This window comes from Mauremys reevesii, linkage group 21 (assembly GCF_016161935.1).
Source record: "Mauremys reevesii isolate NIE-2019 linkage group 21, ASM1616193v1, whole genome shotgun sequence".
Classification (NCBI taxonomy): domain Eukaryota; kingdom Metazoa; phylum Chordata; order Testudines; family Geoemydidae; genus Mauremys; species Mauremys reevesii.
The window spans coordinates 8,491,545-8,509,147 of NC_052643.1; the positions used below are offsets into that span (position 1 = coordinate 8,491,545).

A 17,603-nucleotide genomic window follows, 5' to 3' on the forward strand; every position below is an offset into this window, starting at 1 on the left:
AGGGGACCCGCCGGCCGCCCGGCGCAGGATGGCGTGAGCGGGGGCGGGGGCAATGCCGGGTGCCTGGTCACGTGACGAGCGCAAGGCACGCTGGGCCACTCCTCCCCCGGGGAGGGGAATTTAACGCGCGCTCCCGTGGCAACGGGCACGCGTAGGAACGTGGTGCTGCTGAGACAGCTGGAGAGCGGGGTAAGAGCCGGGGGGACCTGGATCCGGGGCGGGGCGGCCTGGCTCCTCCCTCTGGGTGCGGGGTGCGTCCGTGCGCGCCTGGGGGAGAGACCCCGCATCAGCCCCCCCCCCATCCCCGGGCCGGGCGCGCGCGTGGGGGAGAGACCCCGGATCAGCCCCCCCATCCCCGGGCCGGGCGCGCGTGGGGAGAGACCCCGCATCAGCCCCCATCCCGGGCCGGGCGCGCGCGTGGGAGAGACCCCGGATCAGCCCCACCACCCCCGCATCCCCGGGCCGGGCGTGCGCGTGGGAGAGACCCCGCATCAGCCCATCCCCGGGCCGGGCGCGCGCGTGGGGGAGAGACCCCGGATCAGCCCCCGCATCCCGGGCCGGGCGCGCGCGCGTGGGGAGAGACCCCGGATCAGCCCCCCCCGCATCCCCGGGCCGGGCGCGCGCGCGTGGGGGAGAGACCCCCGGATCAGCCCCCCCCGCATCCCCGGGCCGGGCGCGCGCGCGTGGGGAGAGCCCCCGCATCAGCCCCCCCCCCCCCCTCCCCGGGCCGGGCGCGCGCGTGGGGGAGAGACCCCGGATCAGCCCCCCCATCCCCGGGCCGGGCGCGCGCGTGGGGGAGAGACCCCGGATCAGCCCCCCCCCATCCCGGGGCCGGGCGCGCGCGGGGGGGAGAGACCCCCGGATCAGGCGCCCCCCCATCCCCTGGCCGGGCGCGCGCGTGGGGGAGAGACTCCCGGATCAGCCCCCCCCATCCCGGGGCCGGGCGCGCGCGTGGGGGAGAGACCCCCCGGATCAGCCCCCCCCCCCCCAATGCCTGGGCCGGGTGCGTGCCTGGGGGAGAGAGCCTGGATCATTTCCACACACACACGCTTCCGCAGGCTGGGTGCGCGCGTGGGGGAGAGACCCCTGATCTCCCCCACATCCGCATCCCCGGGTGCGCACGTATGGGAGAGACCCCGGGTCAGCGCCCCCCCCTCATCCCCGGACTGGGTGCGTGGGCAAGAGACCCTGGATCATTTCCCCCCCAATGCCTGGGCCAGGTGTGCGTGTGGGGGAGAGACCCCAGATCAACCCCAATCCCCAGGGCAGGTGCACTTGGGGGAGAAATCCCGGATCCCCCCAGTGCTTGGGGTGCGTGCGTGGGGGAGAGACCTCAGATCAGGCCCCCATCCGTGGGGCAGGATAGGTGGGGAAGATCAGATTCATTGCAGTGGTGGAGCTGAAAGAACAGGGGACAGCCTGGCTCGGACTCAGAGAGTGAGCACCCAGATCCCGATGGAGCCCTGATGCAGGACAGCAGAGAACCAGGGGATAGGGAGATTTAGGGAAAAAGAGAGGGAGACTCAAAAAAATTCCCTGTGCTGGATTGGCACCAAATGATGAAAACCTGAAAATTTTAGTTCACAATATTTGTTTTGAAAACTGAACCATGGTGTTTCCCAAATGAAATCTGCTCCCAGGCTGCCTGCAGTGGATCAAGCGCTGCCTTCCAAGCAGGTTGGTGAGGAGCCCAGCTTCTGAGCTGACAAGAAGCCAATGCAGGTTTCAAATGCTGCCTGGGATCTGTCCAAACTTAGTGGAAACTGAACTGTTCCTACAAAATGGCTTGATTGATAAATCAGCAAATTCTCAAACACCCTGTCCCGAGCTTCCCCCAAAATGTTCGGCTTTTTAATTTTATTTTTGGGAATCTTTCTGACCAGCTATCCCACGGGGATAGCTTCATCGGGGAGTGTGGGCGAACTGTGGCATGGACCCAGCGTCCCTAGGCTGACAGCAGCTGTCAGTTTGGAAGTAGGGGAAAGGGCCTTGTGCGCTGGTGGAGAAGGACAATACTTCTAATAATGGGTGTGTGTGTGTGTTTGGGAGGGTAATATTAGTCCCATTTTACAGATAGGTAAACAGAGGGATCCCATTCAGTGGGAGAGCTGAGATTAGAACCCTGGAGTCCTGGCCTCCCCTTCTTTGCTCTGTACATTACTCTCAACCTTTCCAGAATACTGTCCCCCTTTCAGGAGTCTGATTTGTCTTCCGTACCCTCCAAGTTTTCCCTCACTTAAAAACCACTTGCTTACACAATCAGACAAAAATACAAAAAAGTGTCACTGCACATTATTACTGAAAAATTGCTTTTACTTTCTCATTTTTACCATATAGTTATAAAATAAATCACTTGGAATATAAATAATTGTACTTACTTTATACTGCCCTATATGCTGAAATGTAATTGTCTGTATGAAATTTTAGTTTGTTCTGACTTCACTAGCGCTTTCTATGTAGCCTGTTGTAAAACGAGGTAGATCTCTAGATGAGTGGATGTACTCGCTGGAAGACCTCTGCGTCCCCCCAGGGCTATAAGTAGCACTGAGCTAGGCTGCCTGGCTTAAGCTGCACAGGGGAGGGGTGCACCTGGGCTCAGGAGTGTCTGAGACCTGGGAGAGTGGACCTCTCCCCTCCAGCGAGGATGCCTGCTGCACCTCCCATCCCAAAGCTGGGAAGTAGATGTCCATCCCAAGCCTGCCCGGCTGCACCCTGTTTCTGGTTGTTGGTTCTGCTCTGCTTTGGGGAGAGAGAATCTGTCTGAGCAGCTAGGCACGTGCTCCTTCCTGTACTTGCCTGGGGGGTTATTAGGATGAATGACGGATTAGCGTGGACAGGGGCCAAGCAGTCCAGATGCAGTCCTTGGAAGGAAAGCCACGTTATCTCCTCTTTCACCGCCACACAAAGGGCAGCATCAGCCCCTGGTCGGTGCCTGCAGCCGTGCCTCTCTGAATCTTTTCACCTCCTGACTTCAGGGAGCAGCAAGTCCCAGCCTCAGGGCTTTCTATCTCTAGCCCCCTTTCCCCTTGTAACTCCATTAGCCCTGCTTCCCTGGCAGCCCACAAGGCTGTGAGAGCCATTTTCCTCTCTCCGGCTAATGCCCTTGCTCTCCGACCTCTCCTTGCTGTCTTGGCAAACCCAAGCAATCACGTCAACAACCGCAAATGGATACAGGGAACGAACCAAACCTACGATGAAGGCAGAGGCTGGGCAGATGATTGTTTCTCACATGTTACCAGCCTTTGTCTGGCTTCTCTTGCCCGTAAGCTCGTACTGAATCTGAGGATGAGGACATGGCCAGACATCTTGCTGGTGGAGATACCTTATCTGCAGGCTCCTTTTCCAGGCTTACAATCATAAATGGTCCTTCTCTTGCGCCTTTCATCAAAGAGCCTCAAAGCACAATACAGACCCTAATGAATGAAGCCTCGACCCTTTCCTGGAAGGGAAACTGAGGCACACCTGTGACTTGCCCAAGGAACCACAGCAACTCAGTCACAGAGCTGGGAAGAGAACCCATGAGTTCAGATTCCCGGTGCCTTTGGTCTAACCCAGTGGTTCTCAACCTATTTACCATTGTGGGCCCCATCTTATACTCCCTATATAGCCCTGAGGATGTCACATGGGCCACAGCTGTGTGGTGACTGGGCCGCAGGTGGAGAACCACTGGTCTAACCACTAATGCCCACTTCTGAGCTGTGGATTAGAACAACGATTGGGGGTGGAGAGGATCAGGCTTCACTTCTCAGTTACTGAAGGCCAGGATTGGAGTTTTTATGCTGCTTTTGGCTGTTTCTCCTCCAGTCGTAATTGTTCGGGGGTGTTGGGTTCCTGTGACTGCTCTGTACACACATCCAGTCTGTATGCACACAAGAGATTGGAGGCCCAGGTACCTCTTGGCATCAGCAGCCTCCCTGCTCCTTTTTCACAACTCCTGCCAGCTGGACAGGTCCCCAGAGGCTAGGCAAAGCCTTTCAGCCTGAGCCCTCGTGCAAGCAGCAAAGGGAGAGCAAAGTCCGCCTGCCAGTGGCTGGTTTGGGTGACATGGACAGGTGGTGCCACAAGTACAGGGTTTGCGCATTCGCTTCCTCCAAAACCGGTCAGAAGTTAAAGCAGCCTGTCCTGGGACCAGCTGGATTGTAAACTTGGCTTCATGCTCCTTCTTTCCAAAGCACCGGGTGGAGTGCAGCTGAGAGGAGACACTTGGCCAGGCCAGGAAGCCACGCTCCGAATGGGGGGTTAAGAGGTCTGGAGTCTGTTCCCAGCTCTGCCGCTGACTTGCTGTGTGTCTTTGGGCACGTCCCTGCATCTCCGCGTCCCCATCGGTAAAGCTGGGCCCACAGCGCTGATATTGTTATAAGACCAGCAGCAGGCCAGGCTGTTTTCATTCCCAGGCTCAGGTGAGACTTGCCAATCAGTGCATCCCCCTTTTAAGGGGCTGGCTGGTAGCTTGTTCCCCAAGGAGTAACTACATTCCCTCTGGCTGCCCGGGCAGAGAATAGGACTTTCCCTAGCTTGCATCCAGGCATCCCAGCATGGTGTATTGGGAAGGGGATGCGAAGTGCCTGGAAAAGGAGGCTGTGTGTAGAAGGGAATGCTGGGATGGGGAGAATCTCATTAGAAAGGAATGCTGGGTGATGGGGGAGTGCTCAGCTGAAGGCAGATTCGTGATGCCAGACTGGACACTGCACGAGGTAACAGACCGTAGGGAACAAGCTTGGCCCATGTCAGGGCATTAGGACTAGATGACCGTGCTGGGCTTTTCCATCTGGCTTCTGCCAGAGAACACGGGAGGCTTGATGGCAGGGTTCTGAGGGGAGAGCGGGCGGGGTAGCGATCTAGCCTCTCTCCTCCAAGCTATTGTAAGAAACATTGCGGTTCGGGAGTAAACAGCGAGACCGCAGGGCCCTGCTGTGTGCACACGTTGCGCCAGAGAGGTGGCTGGACGCGGCCCACTCTGGACAGAGCTGCTGGCAAGCCCAGTCGCTGTCCAGAAGGTCAGACTGACATTCACCAGCTGCACGAGGACGCTGCGGTAATACATTGTAAAGCGGTCGAAAGGCCAGAAAGAAACACTCTTAAACCTGCTGATTCTGATGAGGGGCAAAATCACTCCTGGTTTAACTTTAGGCTTTAGCAGAGTTACACCAGGGGTGAAGAAGGCCCACTGACTGGCACCACTGCCTGCTCCCCATCACTGCATGCTCAGTCCGATCTCCACACGCAGCTGCTGAGTAGGGCTGACTAGGGTCCTGCAGGAGCTAGTTTGGAGGCAGGGACTGTCGTCCCCGCCAGAACGCCTTTGGGAGCATTAGCAGGCGCCAAGGTCATTCAGCTGGCCCTGCTGTCCTGCTCAGGTCTCAGGCCTCATTGCTGCTCCTCTCTGATCCCATCACTGCTCACTGGGATTGCTGGACTGTTAAAAGCCATTGAGCAGACATGGGTGCACAGTTCAGGGAAGGGAGGGCGTGGAGTGATTTTTAACAGCCCCCGAGTCTCCTTCCAGCCCCACTGAAATCTTCAGGTGTGGTGGACTGTTGACAACAGGGATACGCCATGCATTCCTCCTACATTGTGATCCCCTTGTCTTCCCGCACCCTCCTCCAGCTCCTGCTTAGAGCAGCCTTCCATAAACTGCCTTCCTAGCCACCCCCTAGGCAGTGACACCCCCCCTCCTCCCCTCACCCCCTCCCAGAGAGCGCATCATGGTCAACGAGCCCCACAGTGCCAGCAATGGGAGCGCCAGTTCCAGGTCGGACGGCAGCAGCAGCGGCAGTGAGGGCTCCAAGGACAGCTCACGATGCTCCACCCCCGTCCTGGATGCTGAGCGCCACGAGCGGCTGCGGGAGAAGATGCGCCGGCGATACGACTCCGGGGACAAGTGGTTCTCCTTAGAGTTCTTCCCCCCGCGGACGGCCAATGGTGCGGTCAACCTGATCTCCAGGTGAGCCCTGCGGGGTGGGGGAAACGGGGAGGAGGCGCGATGGCTGTGATTGGGGGACAGCCTGATAGAGCCGGTTCAGGCCTGTGCTCTGTCTCCCTTCCAGGTGAAGAAGCAGGTAATGGGTCTGTGCTTCCCTGCTGAGAAGGGTGATGGACTCCAGGTAATTCATCTTTGCATCCCCGTAGAGTTAAACACCATTACTAAGGGGGCTGGATCATTTCGTATGCGAACATAATCCTGCTAAAGGTGAAACCACTGTCATGCTTCAGAGTCTGAGCTGATCCCTGTGGGGTCAGGCAGGGGAACAGAAAGGAATCTTCCACTTGCTTAGTGTGCAGGGTCCGGTAGGTGCATGAGTGGGGTGTGTATGGGTGTCTCTCCAGGAAGCATTGTGTATCAGTTTCTGTCCCTGGCAATGACCAAACTAGATGGACCAGTCTAGTCTTGCTCGTCTAGTCTTGCGCGGCCCATGGCCTTGGCAACATGAATCATAGAATCTCAGGGTTGGAAGGGACCTCAGGAGGTATCTAGTCCAACCCCCTGCTCAAAGCCTGACCTTAAAAACCTCTAAGGAAGGAATCCTGCTTGCTTTCCGGTCATCTAGATGCTCTGCTTGAGGCCCTTGTCTTTTCCCGCTCCTGGTGGGAATCTCTCCCTGTGTGTCCAGGCCAAACCTCTGCAGTGCTGTGTAATGCGAACGCTCTGCCCCTTTTGCCCAGCCCGTGCAGGAAGGGCCTCTCGGGTCACGAGTCACTGTGGCAACGTCCAAAGGGAAAGGTGTGGTTTGAAAACCTCTGGCCTGTGCTAACGGAATAGCAGGGCCCCGCTTTGCACGTCCTGGCCAGGTTCCAGCCTGGCGTAAGCAGGTGCAGCAGCACTGAAGGCAGGGGAGTCTCTGGCATCTGGAGCAGGCCTCTGTTTGGAATCTGGACTTAGATTAGCCCTATTAGTTCCCCTCCCCCTCCCAATGGCCCCCAGCAGCACCTGCTTATTCCCTGTAGTCTTCATTATACTCTATTCCCTAGATGCGTATCACAGCCATGGGCCTGCCACCTTCTCCTTTGGAAGAAGATGCCACAGCCTCCAAGATGTGGCTGGGAGGAAGCTTCTGGTAGATCCAGTCTAGAATTCCCCCTCTTTAAAAAAAAAAACAAAACAAAACAAAAAAAACCCACTTGTCTGAACTGCTAGTTCCACCCCTTTGGCTCTCCCTGAACATGGTCTCGCCTCTGTGGTGTTGCTCTGCCAGGTTCTCGTGGTCCTTAGTGGTTCCTTCACCAACCTGGAGCGAATTAGCTCTTGGTCTCTTCTCCTGAGGTGGCTGCTCCAGCTCAGTAACTGTTCTTGCAGCTCTGGTCCAAATTCCCTCCCGTTTGCCACACGCTGTCTGGTAGTGAGGTGCCCGGCACTGAGTGCGATATCCCAGGCGTTTGGGTGACAGCGCCTCCACAGTCTAGCCATAAACTGCTTCTGTTATAATCTGCAGGTTCGACCGCATGGGGATGGGTGGCCCACTCTTCATTGACGTGACCTGGCACCCAGCAGGGGACCCAGGCTCAGACAAGGAGACTTCCTCCATGATCATCGCCAACACGGCTGTCAACTACTGTGGCCTGGAGACCGTCCTGCACATGACATGTTGCAACCAGACCAAAGAGGAGATCACAGGGCATCTGCAGAAGGCCAAGCATCTGGGGCTGAAGAACATCATGGCGCTGCGAGGAGGTGAGCCCTGGGGATAATGCCAGAGGTACCGTCACCTCCAGTGAGCGACTCCTCTGTGGGAGGAACTAGAATGAACCAACCTGGCGATCTAGCATCCCTCCCAGTTCTGGGGCTATGTGGTTAAGCATCTGTCTGAATCTGTTCTCCCTGTTGTCCTAGGACAGGGAAGTCCTCCTGGGTTAGGGCTGAGATGAGTTAACCTTAGCCCAGAAGGCGTGGTGTCTCCAGCTCAGGTGGTGGAGGTGAAGGGCCCATGGGTGGAACCAAGTAAGGGTCCAGTGACCTTGGAGACTCCATTTCCCCTTCCTCTCAGTAATGGGCGGCCCGTGTAGTGCTGGTTGAGCTTTGCTATACACAGGTCAGACCCATCTCCATTTCTCCTCACGCAGACCCCATTGGTGAGGAGTGGGAGGAAGAGGTGGAAGGCTTCAACTATGCCGTTGACTTGGTGAAGCACATTCGCTGCGAGTTCGATGACTATTTTGACATCTGCGTGGCAGGTAAACACATCTTTTTATGGGCCAGCTGTGGCGGGGTTTGCCTCTGATCATGGCGATCGGCAGACTGTGCTGGCGAGACTGAGCGACGGCTTGTGGGTGCTGGACTCGGACCTGAATGGTTCAGACGTTTGATGCCCCAGCGTGACTGAGGCTCTGGAGGAGAGAGTGTGCTGCCTCCTGGCTCAGCTTCTCCTCTTCTCTCTGAAGGTTACCCCAAGGGCCACCCTGAAGCTGAGAGCTACGAAGCCGACCTGAGGCACTTGAAGGAGAAAGTCTCTGCTGGGGCTGACTTCATCATCACACAGCTCTTCTTCAGGTCCGAGACCTTCCTTGCGTTCATGAAGGACTGTCAGGCCATTGGCATCACGTGCCCCATTGTACCTGGCATCTTTCCCATACAGGTGAGATTCCCCAGCCCTTGCCAGGAGGGGTCCATGGTTGGATTTTTGGGCTAAATCCTGCCCGTTCCCAAGCACCCTCAACTAAAGCTCCAAGTCACTGGGAGATGAGGGTGCTGAGTGCGCCCCAGGAGGCAACTGGTAGCTTGTAGGATCTGCCTGTTGTCCCTGCAGAGCAAAAATGTAGCAGGACAAAGTAATGGAAGGATGGTGGGAGCCACCTTTCCGAGGGGTCTTCATTAGTCATGTCACTAAACACACCTAGCATGATGCAATTGGTAAACTGGAGCCATTGGCCAAACACAAGCCAATAACCATGTCTCTTCCCTGAAGAGTTTACAGTCTAAAGGCACCAGCCGGGATGCTACGGTACAGAACAGCGACTCAGAGCTTTGCATTCCTCTTTACGTTTCCACCTTGCCTGCGGAGATCTCGAGTGCTTTTCAAACATGAATTAACCCCCTCAATTTCCCGCCCCCTTTGAAGTAGGGAAATACTGCCCCTTTTTTAAAGATTGGGACAGGGGGAGAAATGGAGCACAGAGAGGTTCAAGTGATTTGCCTGAGGTTGCACTAAAACTCCGTGATAAAGATGGGAATAGAACCCAGGAGTCCTGATGCAAAGTCTCCTGTTTTGACTGCTATAACAGGAGACTTCCCCTAGCGGAGATCTTTCCTGGTACAGATGTTACTTTGTCAACTGGCTGGGGAGCCGAAATAGGCCTGAAAATTGAGAGGCCTCGTTAGCCTTCCCCTCAGGTATTCCCCTTCCCTGTTCCCCTTGTATCCCATGCCCAGGGTTACCATTCGCTGCGCCAGCTCGTGAAGCTCTCCAAACTCGAGGTGCCGCAGGAGATCAAAGAAGTGATTGAGCCCATCAAGGACAACGACGCAGCCATCCGGAACTACGGGGTGGAGCTGGCGGTGTCCATGTGCCGGGAGCTGCTGGACAGCGGCATGGTGTCCGGCCTGCATTTCTACACCCTCAACAGAGAAGTGGCCACCACTGAGATCCTCAAACGTCTGGGCATTTGGAAAGAGGATCCCAGGTGAGCGGAGAGCTACTCCTGGAACATCTTTGTCCTGTCACAGCTGCACCTTCAATAGATAGGACCTGTAAAGGAAAGAAAAAGAGCTGGCGCCTTTCCATTACTGCTTTCTGCAGAAAGCCGTAAACCTTGGCTGGAGGTTCCTTCCCCCCCCCACCCCCCGCCCCCGTCCCCCTCTCCTTCTGTTTGTGTTGATACATTAGAAATTCAGATCTGGCCTTCCTTGGAGGGCTCTGTGGATGACTGGAGAGCTGAGAGGATTATGACCTCAAAGTACCAAGGGTGTGAGAGCTGCAGCAACTGAGGGGAAGGTGGTTTGTAGTCAGACTCTTTAAACCTATTGGCAGGGTTTGGTTTTGTGGTGTACGTGTGGGTTTGTTGTGGCTTTTGTTTGCGGGTTGTTGGGGTTTTTTTGGACAAACACTTAACTCAAATGTGTGACAAACCGTCGGGAGAGAAGAACTTTTCATCTTCCCCACCCCTTGGGGTTAAGTGCTGAGTAAGCTCCCACTGTGATCTCCAGCAGAAATAGGGAAAATGTTCAATAGTTGAGCAGGGGGCTGTTCAGCCAGGGTGGGGAACACAAACATTGGGGTCTCTTTGCTATTTTTAAAGGGGAAAAAAAAAAACCTTTCAGGCCTGTCTAGCCACCAGAAAAGGGCAGGAGCCCGTCTGTGTATTTAATCTGTGCAATTCGCCTTTAACAAACTGCCCAGCCGCCTGGGAGGATACATGAGAGGGGGATAATGAATGCCTTGGCATGAGCCGCCATCTCCTGAATGGGGGAGAGGTGTCCGCTCTGGAGGGAGGTGCCTCTCTGGATGCAGTGAGGTCTCTCAATCCTGCTTCAGCCCCTGTTGGTCAGCCTCCCCCAGAGCCCTGCCTCGCCCGTAAAACGCGTTTACTAGCAGTGCTTTGAATCCCAAAACAGGGAGTCTCCACCCTAATAATCTCCATTTTCCCCCAAGACGGCCTCTGCCCTGGGCAGTCAGCGCCCACCCCAAGAGGAGAGTCGAAGACGTCCGGCCTATTTTCTGGGCCTCCAGGCCAAAGAGCTACATTCACCGAACTCAGGAATGGGACGATTTCCCCAATGGCCGCTGGTGAGTCTCTGGCCCAAGCCAAAGGGGCCTGGAGCCAGGGCGAGTGGAGCAGGAAGCCGTTTGAGTCATGGGACCATCCGCTCCGACTTCACTTGAAATGGAAGAGTGGCTCTGTTCGACAGGCAGAGGCTGCTGGACTCATTTCAGGACCCTTTCGGAGTCCCGTCACTTAGTCCATCTGGTGATACTTTGCTAGGGGACTCTCTGGTGGTGCCCAGTTGCTTGAGCTGCCTGAGGGAGCGAGCTGTTGAGTGGGTGACCCCAACGTGGTGGGGGTGCAGATCCCTGGTTGATTGGCGACTCTCTCCCCAGCTTGGGGAGTGGCTTTTTCCCCACCCGCTGGAACAGTCTGTCAAGCAGGTCACATTCCACCCCAGGCAGCACATAAACCCCGTCTCTCTGCTCCACCCCGCAGGGGGAACTCTTCCTCGCCAGCCTTCGGCGAGCTGAAGGACTATTACCTCTTCTACCTGAAGAGCAAGTCGCCTCGGGAGGAGCTCCTGAAGATGTGGGGCGAGGAGCTGATGAGCGAGGAGAGCGTCTTCGAGGTGTTCACCTGTTACATCTCCGGAGAGCCCAACCGGGAGGGGCACAAGGTGAGTGAAGGCCTGGGGCTGAGAACGCAGGGGGAGGCTCATTGGAGAGAGTGCAGCCCCCGACGAGGGCTGGCTCAGTGAGAGACAATGGTGCTTATTTCATGCCCTCTCAAAGGCATCGAGCACCCTGTGACGTTTCTCTACACGGGTCAGGGCATTCCTGGGACTCTCGGCACGGGAGAGCCAGCACCTAGAGCTAGGAACAAGCCTGGACCAAGATGTCCTTGTGCTGTGAAAGGGCCAAGACCAGTGATTTTTCAGAATAACGGCACACCTGGTAAGAAGGGACAGCCCCCAGTGGTTCCGCCCTGGGGACCGCACGCTGGAAAGGCACCCCTGGTTTGAAGGGGGTCTCTGAGATGGGCTGTCCTAGACCGTGTAGGGCTTTAAAGAAGCTGCCTGGGGTCTTGATTTGCACCCAGAAGGGAGCCGTCAGCCTGCGCGAGGTAAGAGCACTTGTGGGCTGTGCTCTCAGTAGCTCATCTCACCTATGAGGTGGGCAGCCATGTCCCTATCCACTGGAGTCTTGTCGCTGCCCAGTGCTGTGAGGTTATGGTAGGGGCTAGGGCCTTGGATTTCACCCTCTTTCCTTCCCGCAGGTCACCTGCCTGCCCTGGAACGACGACCCTCTCGCTGCTGAAACCAACCTCTTGAAAGAGCAGCTGGAGAAGGTGAACAGAAGAGGAATCCTGACCATCAACTCCCAGCCAAACATCAATGGCAAACCGTCCACTGACCCCATCGTGGGCTGGGGACCCAGTGGGGGCTATGTCTTCCAGAAGGTACCAAACCATAGATGTGTACGGCTAGAAGGGACCCTTAGCATCTAGTCTGGCCTCTTACACAGGAGATCAAAGAACGTTGTTTGATTTCTGCATCCAGCCCAGTAACAGCTGGTTGAGCTAGAAGTACCTGTGTAGAAAGAGATCCAGCCTAGATTTTTTTAACCTTCACATGATGACCCCATCTCTAGATATTTCCTTCCAGTAGCTAATTACCCCCACTGTTAAAAATGGGACTTGATTTCTAGTCTGAATTTGTCTAGCTTCAGCTTCCAGCCACTGGATCTTGTGACGCCTTTGCTCGCTAAGATTGAAGAGCCCTTTATCATCATCAGGAATCTTCTCCCCCTAGGCACTTCTAGACCGTGATCCAGTCACCTGTCAATCTCCTCTTGGATAGATGGAGCTTCTCACTGAAAGGCAGGCTTTCAGCACCTGGGTAGTCCTACCCCAATGCCTGTATCCCACGGCTGCTGTACCAGCCTCTTCCATTCACCCTCTTTTCCAAAGCTGTTTATTTCAGAGCTGGGGTTTGTTGGGCTAAGGACACGTCTAGCTTCCATTCCCTGAGCTCCTACCCAGACCTTTCGGCTTGTTACTTTCCAAAAACCTGCGTTACAGGAAGTGATAGCATCTGGCTACGTGCCCAATAAGAGAATTTTCTGCTCCTTGCTGTGACTCTGCTGTCTTGTGCAAGAAGAGGCAGGAAGATCTGGCAGGAGATTGGGACCGAGAAGATCTGGACTGTACTCCTGGCTCTTCCACCGACTCGCTGTGTTGCCTTGGGCAAGCCAGTTAATCCACGAACCTCTATTTCCCCATCTGTAAAATAGAGACAGTGCCACTTATCAGCCTTTCATCTCTGGGGATGGAGAGTGCTACTTAGCTTCCCAGGATGCATCCCATCCTCTCATGGATCAGGCCCCACTCTAAGTGCTGCCTGCAGGGTATCCAGTAGATGGTGCTCTTCCCTCCAAGCCACTGCCTCACATGGTGGTGCAAGAGGTACTGTCCTTTGGAGGAAACAGAACAATGAGAAAGTCATGGGATCTTTAATGCCCACAAGAGCGGGGGTGTTCCCAGTGTCCCGGTCAGCTTCCAGCTTGCGTGTTGTTGTTCTGCTTCCCTAAACTCTGTCCCTGCAGTTTCACTTGGAGAGGGATGCCTAGCTCATATGTAGCACTTCTCATCAGATCTCAAGGTGCTTTACAAAGGCTCATTTCCCCTCCTTTTACAAATGGGGAAACTGAGGCACAGAGGGGGGAAATAGCTTGCCAAAGGTTACCCAGCTGGCTAGTAGCAGAGCCAGGAATCAAACGCAGGTCTCTGGCGTCCCAGACCAGTACTCTGTCCCCTAGACCATACTGCCTGCCTGCTGTTCTTTGTCAGTTCTGAGCAGTTGCACAGTGTTACCATGCACTGTTCAGCCAGCGCCTGTGCTCCACCCCAGAGCCTGGCTGCATTTCAGGGGTGGCTGGGGAAGCGATCTCTGTATTTCCCTTGCCTGTCTTGTGTAAGAGACAGCACTTTGAGATCCTCCAGTGAATGGTGCTGTAGCAGTGAAAAATATCATGATGATGATGAGGATGGGGTCCCCCAGAATCAAGGTAAACAGTGGGAGCAGAGCACATGGTGGGGAACAATGCGAGCTAATTCAAAGGGATTTGGATCGTTAAAGCCGCTGGGCCAGCAGATGGCAAATGCAGCTCAGTGGCGAAAGATTCCCCAGGAGCAAGGAAATCAATCATCCCCCACAATGGCCAGGAAACGGAGCTAGTGCCCAGTGGGGAGGGAGGCAGTTGCTGAATCCAGCCCAGAGCAGCAGCCAATGGGGAAAAGGAGGAATGAGGCTGTCTTAGGCACACGCAGAGGACACCAGACAAAAGAGGTGCTGCTGTGAATGGTCGGGCCCTCATTAGAGCCCAGCTGGGATAACCCTCCGCGGCATCGCTCGCCAGCCCGTGGGGGTGAAATTACCAACGAGGGTGCAGCACAGGACAAAGACGTCAAGCCTGAGTCTGTTCGAAACAACCAGCACCTGCTGCTTTATGGGCACCTGGAACGACAGGTGCAGAGGCTGTGGCTTAGCTACCTGGGCGCATCCCCTACTGCAGAGCCCACTGGGAGGCCTGATTTTGGACCCCTTCGCTCTGAAGGACCTAAGCTAGGAGGATGGGTAAGAGGCTGCCTGCAAAGGATTATTAAAACATTGGGCTTGTGCCCTGCGTTACCTCTGTGTGCTAGGCACTTTTGGGGCCAGCACCACTTCTGCCCTTCGTTTATTTGGCCATTCCCAGCTCTCCCCCTGGCTTGCCTCAGTTTCCCCATTGATAAAATGGGGATAGTATGGGCCTGCTCAGGGGGTGGGCTGGATGGATTCGTCTTAGTACCTTTCCCATTTTAGCTGCTGGGGCTTCAGAAAACTGGATGAGTCCTCAACAGCTGGGTTTCCCACGGGTTCCTCCCATCCCTGCACTGCAATGAGTTTTGGCTTCTGTTTCCTCCTGCCCACGCAGGCATACCTGGAATTCTTCACCTCCAGCGAGAACGTCACCGCGCTGCTTAAAGTGCTGAAGACGAAGAAGTACGAGCTCCGTGTGAATTACCACATTGTCAACGTCCGGGTAAGAGCGTGCTTAGACAATGCTTCCTTCCCGCCACGTCACGGCCTAGGCAAGTCTGCCAGCAGGGCAGGAAGATGGGAGTTGGTAATCCGACAGGGTGAAGCAGCACTAGCTATTCCCTGCAGCTCCTTCCTGAGCCGTTGGCTTTTCACCGGTTGATGGTTTAATTTCAGGAAGTAGCGCCCATAAAAGCTCCACTGCACCATGGTCCAGCTCCACTGCACCATGGTCCAGCTCCACTGCACCCACGTCCCGCTCAGGACCATCTTTCTCTAGAAATGTCCAATGTCCCGTCCTCCTCTTGGCAGGGTGAAAACATCACCAACGCTCCCGATCTGCAGCCCAACGCCGTGACCTGGGGCATCTTCCCAGGCAGAGAGATCATTCAGCCGACGGTTGTGGATCCAGTTAGCTTCATGTACTGGAAGGTAAGAGCCTTGCTCCAGCTGACACTTAACTTATCCCCACCTGGGGGTTAGAGATAGGTGGTGGGGTTTGGTTTGGGGGTTTTTCTCTCTTCTTTATCAAGACTCACTGGACAGTCACAGGGCCACATTAGTGCCTACAAGGACTCCATGCAATGGGAGCTTTGTCTGAGTGAGGACTGCAAGATCCCCCCCCGCCCCCCAATGTATTTGTGGTCTGTGGGCGATGTGAGTGCCAGTCCCAGTATTGCTGTGCCAGTTCCCACAGCAGTTGGGGCTGAGGCAGCACTGGTGCAAGAATCCGCCTGCACATGGTTTCTAGAACGCCGGAGGCGGCATTGATTTATGCCCAGCTCCTCAGCTGTGGAGTGGGGCAGACACAAAGCCGTACTCCCTCCGGCCTCCCCTCCCAAGACTCACCGCCCTAGACAACGCTGTAGGAGTCGCAGCTAACGTAACGCACGTGCGGGTGGTGACTGTAGCGAGCTCTCTGCCTTTGTCCCGGCAGGATGAGGCCTTCGCTTTGTGGATTGAGCAGTGGGCTAAGCTGTACGAAGAGGAGTCTCCCTCTCGCATGATTATCCAGTACATCCACGACAACTACTACTTGGTCAACCTGGTGGACAACGAGTTCCCGCTGGAGAACTGCCTGTGGCAGGTCATGGAGGACACTTTCGAGCTGTTGAACTGTCCCACGGAGCAGTGAGTCACAGCTGCTCGCTCCGTCCATCCACCCGCTCACTGCAGGCAGCACAACTGCCATGGGGCAAGAGGAGCCCGGCTCGCAGGACAGGGAGCCAGACACTCCACCCAAGGCCACAACCACTCTGCGCTCGCCTCCTCATTGAGCCACATTCTCTCTCCTGCTCTGCCCTAGGCACACGCTCGTCTCTCCCAGAGCGAGACTCCATCGGGGCTTCCTAACGCCCCTGTCTGTTACAAACTAACCAGGTAGTAGTCTGTTCTCATATGCTAATGGCAGCTAGAACCATCTGAACCTCCCCACAGAGCAACAGGCTCCACTCTAAGAAACGATCCAGCTGCTTTTCCAATGTCCTCTTCAGGGTTTGTTTCAGTGTGATCGTAGTGGGGACTCGCTCCCTCACTGCAGCAGACAGCACGCTGGGGTATTTGGACACTAAAGGGTCTAAAAGACTTGGTCAAGTTTTTCTCCCAACCTCCCTGCTCCCCTTTGTGTTTTGTTTTTTAAAGGAACGGGAATAAGGGAATTCTCCAGGTCAGTTTCAGCTCTAGTTTAGTGATTAGGAATGAATTAATAAATAGCAGACACTCAAGCGTGCCTCATTTCTGGATCAATAGGATGGGGGCACAATCTCTCAGCACTGGGTTTGGATTTTAGGTCAGTTCAGCTCTAACCCAGCTGAAAGCGGTTTTTAGAGTCATGCCAACATCCTCTCCATGCTCAAGGATGACAGTGAGGTTGCTCTGAGGTGGCAGCACTTACCATTTAATGGTGGGCCAGCCAGGCCAGGTGTGAGGTGTTTAGCAGTGGGGTTAGTGTGCTCAGGGAGTGGATTTTACAGCCCATAGCCTCCACTGGTACAGGTGCAGATTGGGTGGGGGTGTGCACAACCTCCAGTGTGGCTGGGCCACAGAGCTGGTTAAGCCGGCTACAGTGTGGCTAACAGAGCTGGGGATTTCACCCTCCAGCAGTGGATGCTCATGCTTTATAGTAATCCAAGGAAAACCTTAAAGTGTCACAACATGATGGAGGGTCGGCTGTGAGCTTTTCCATTTTCCCCACAGCTCAGGCCAGGCTGAACTATTTCTAATCCCCGCCCTACGCTGGATTGTGGATCTAGCTACGTTTAATCCCTACACTGGCGAGGTACGTGGGTAAACACTCTGACAGTTAAAACATGGTTCGTTTTAGGCACATGATCAGAATATGGTTGGTACAGGCCCAGCGGTGTTGCAAAAGTGTGTAGTGTTATCTTCTGTGCTGGAAGATCAGGCTCAACCACGGTTGAACTGTCGCTCCAACCAGTCAGGAGTGGGTGAGTCCAGCCAAGCGGAATCATTCCAAGGTGCTGGGTGCACAGCTTTGAACACAGCTTCTGCTAGCAGCGGTGCCTCTAGGCTTGGGGCCCTGAGCACCACAACCGGGGACTTGCATCCTTGGGGAGGCTTGAGCGCAACAAATAAACAGGCCTCAGGCAGAAGCAGGTCTAGTTAAACTGAGCAGCTGGTGCGGTCAAGGATTCACCCCTTCCCCCCCGCAGGGCGTAGCTGGGCAGGGGGACAGGTCCATTCTGCACAAGTGCCCGTCACCAGCATTACTACTGGGGGGGGCATGAAGCGAAATGAGACGTTTGGCCAAACCTCAGCCCATGCTGCAGCATTGATGGGACATGTCTTCCATGCCACAGTGCATTGGGGGTGAGGGAGGAGACAGATGCCTTCACCTGAGCATAGCCAGGAGGGGAGCTGTGGGGGA

General features: G+C 55.5%; 1 protein-coding gene across 2 annotated transcripts; it reads left to right on the top strand.

Annotated features, from left to right (window-relative positions):
* Positions 1–43: 43 nt before the first annotated feature.
* MTHFR (methylenetetrahydrofolate reductase) lies at positions 44–16,566 on the top strand. Of its 2 annotated transcripts, none has more exons than XM_039509507.1 (12): positions 44–189; positions 5,696–5,944; positions 7,431–7,669; positions 8,059–8,169; positions 8,377–8,570; positions 9,365–9,615; positions 10,584–10,718; positions 11,134–11,314; positions 11,914–12,096; positions 14,613–14,720; positions 15,029–15,148; positions 15,654–16,566. In XM_039509507.1, the coding sequence occupies exons 2-12, from the start codon at positions 5,706–5,708 to the stop codon at positions 15,849–15,851; spliced, it is 1,959 nt and encodes a 652-aa protein (XP_039365441.1). In that variant the 5' UTR covers positions 44–189; positions 5,696–5,705; the 3' UTR covers positions 15,852–16,566. The 2 variants fall into 2 exon arrangements, with proteins under 2 accessions (XP_039365441.1, XP_039365442.1); XM_039509508.1 differs by lacking the exon at positions 44–189 and adding an exon at positions 6,048–6,104 and having other exon boundaries at positions 5,864–5,944.
* Positions 16,567–17,603: the final 1,037 nt, after the last annotated feature.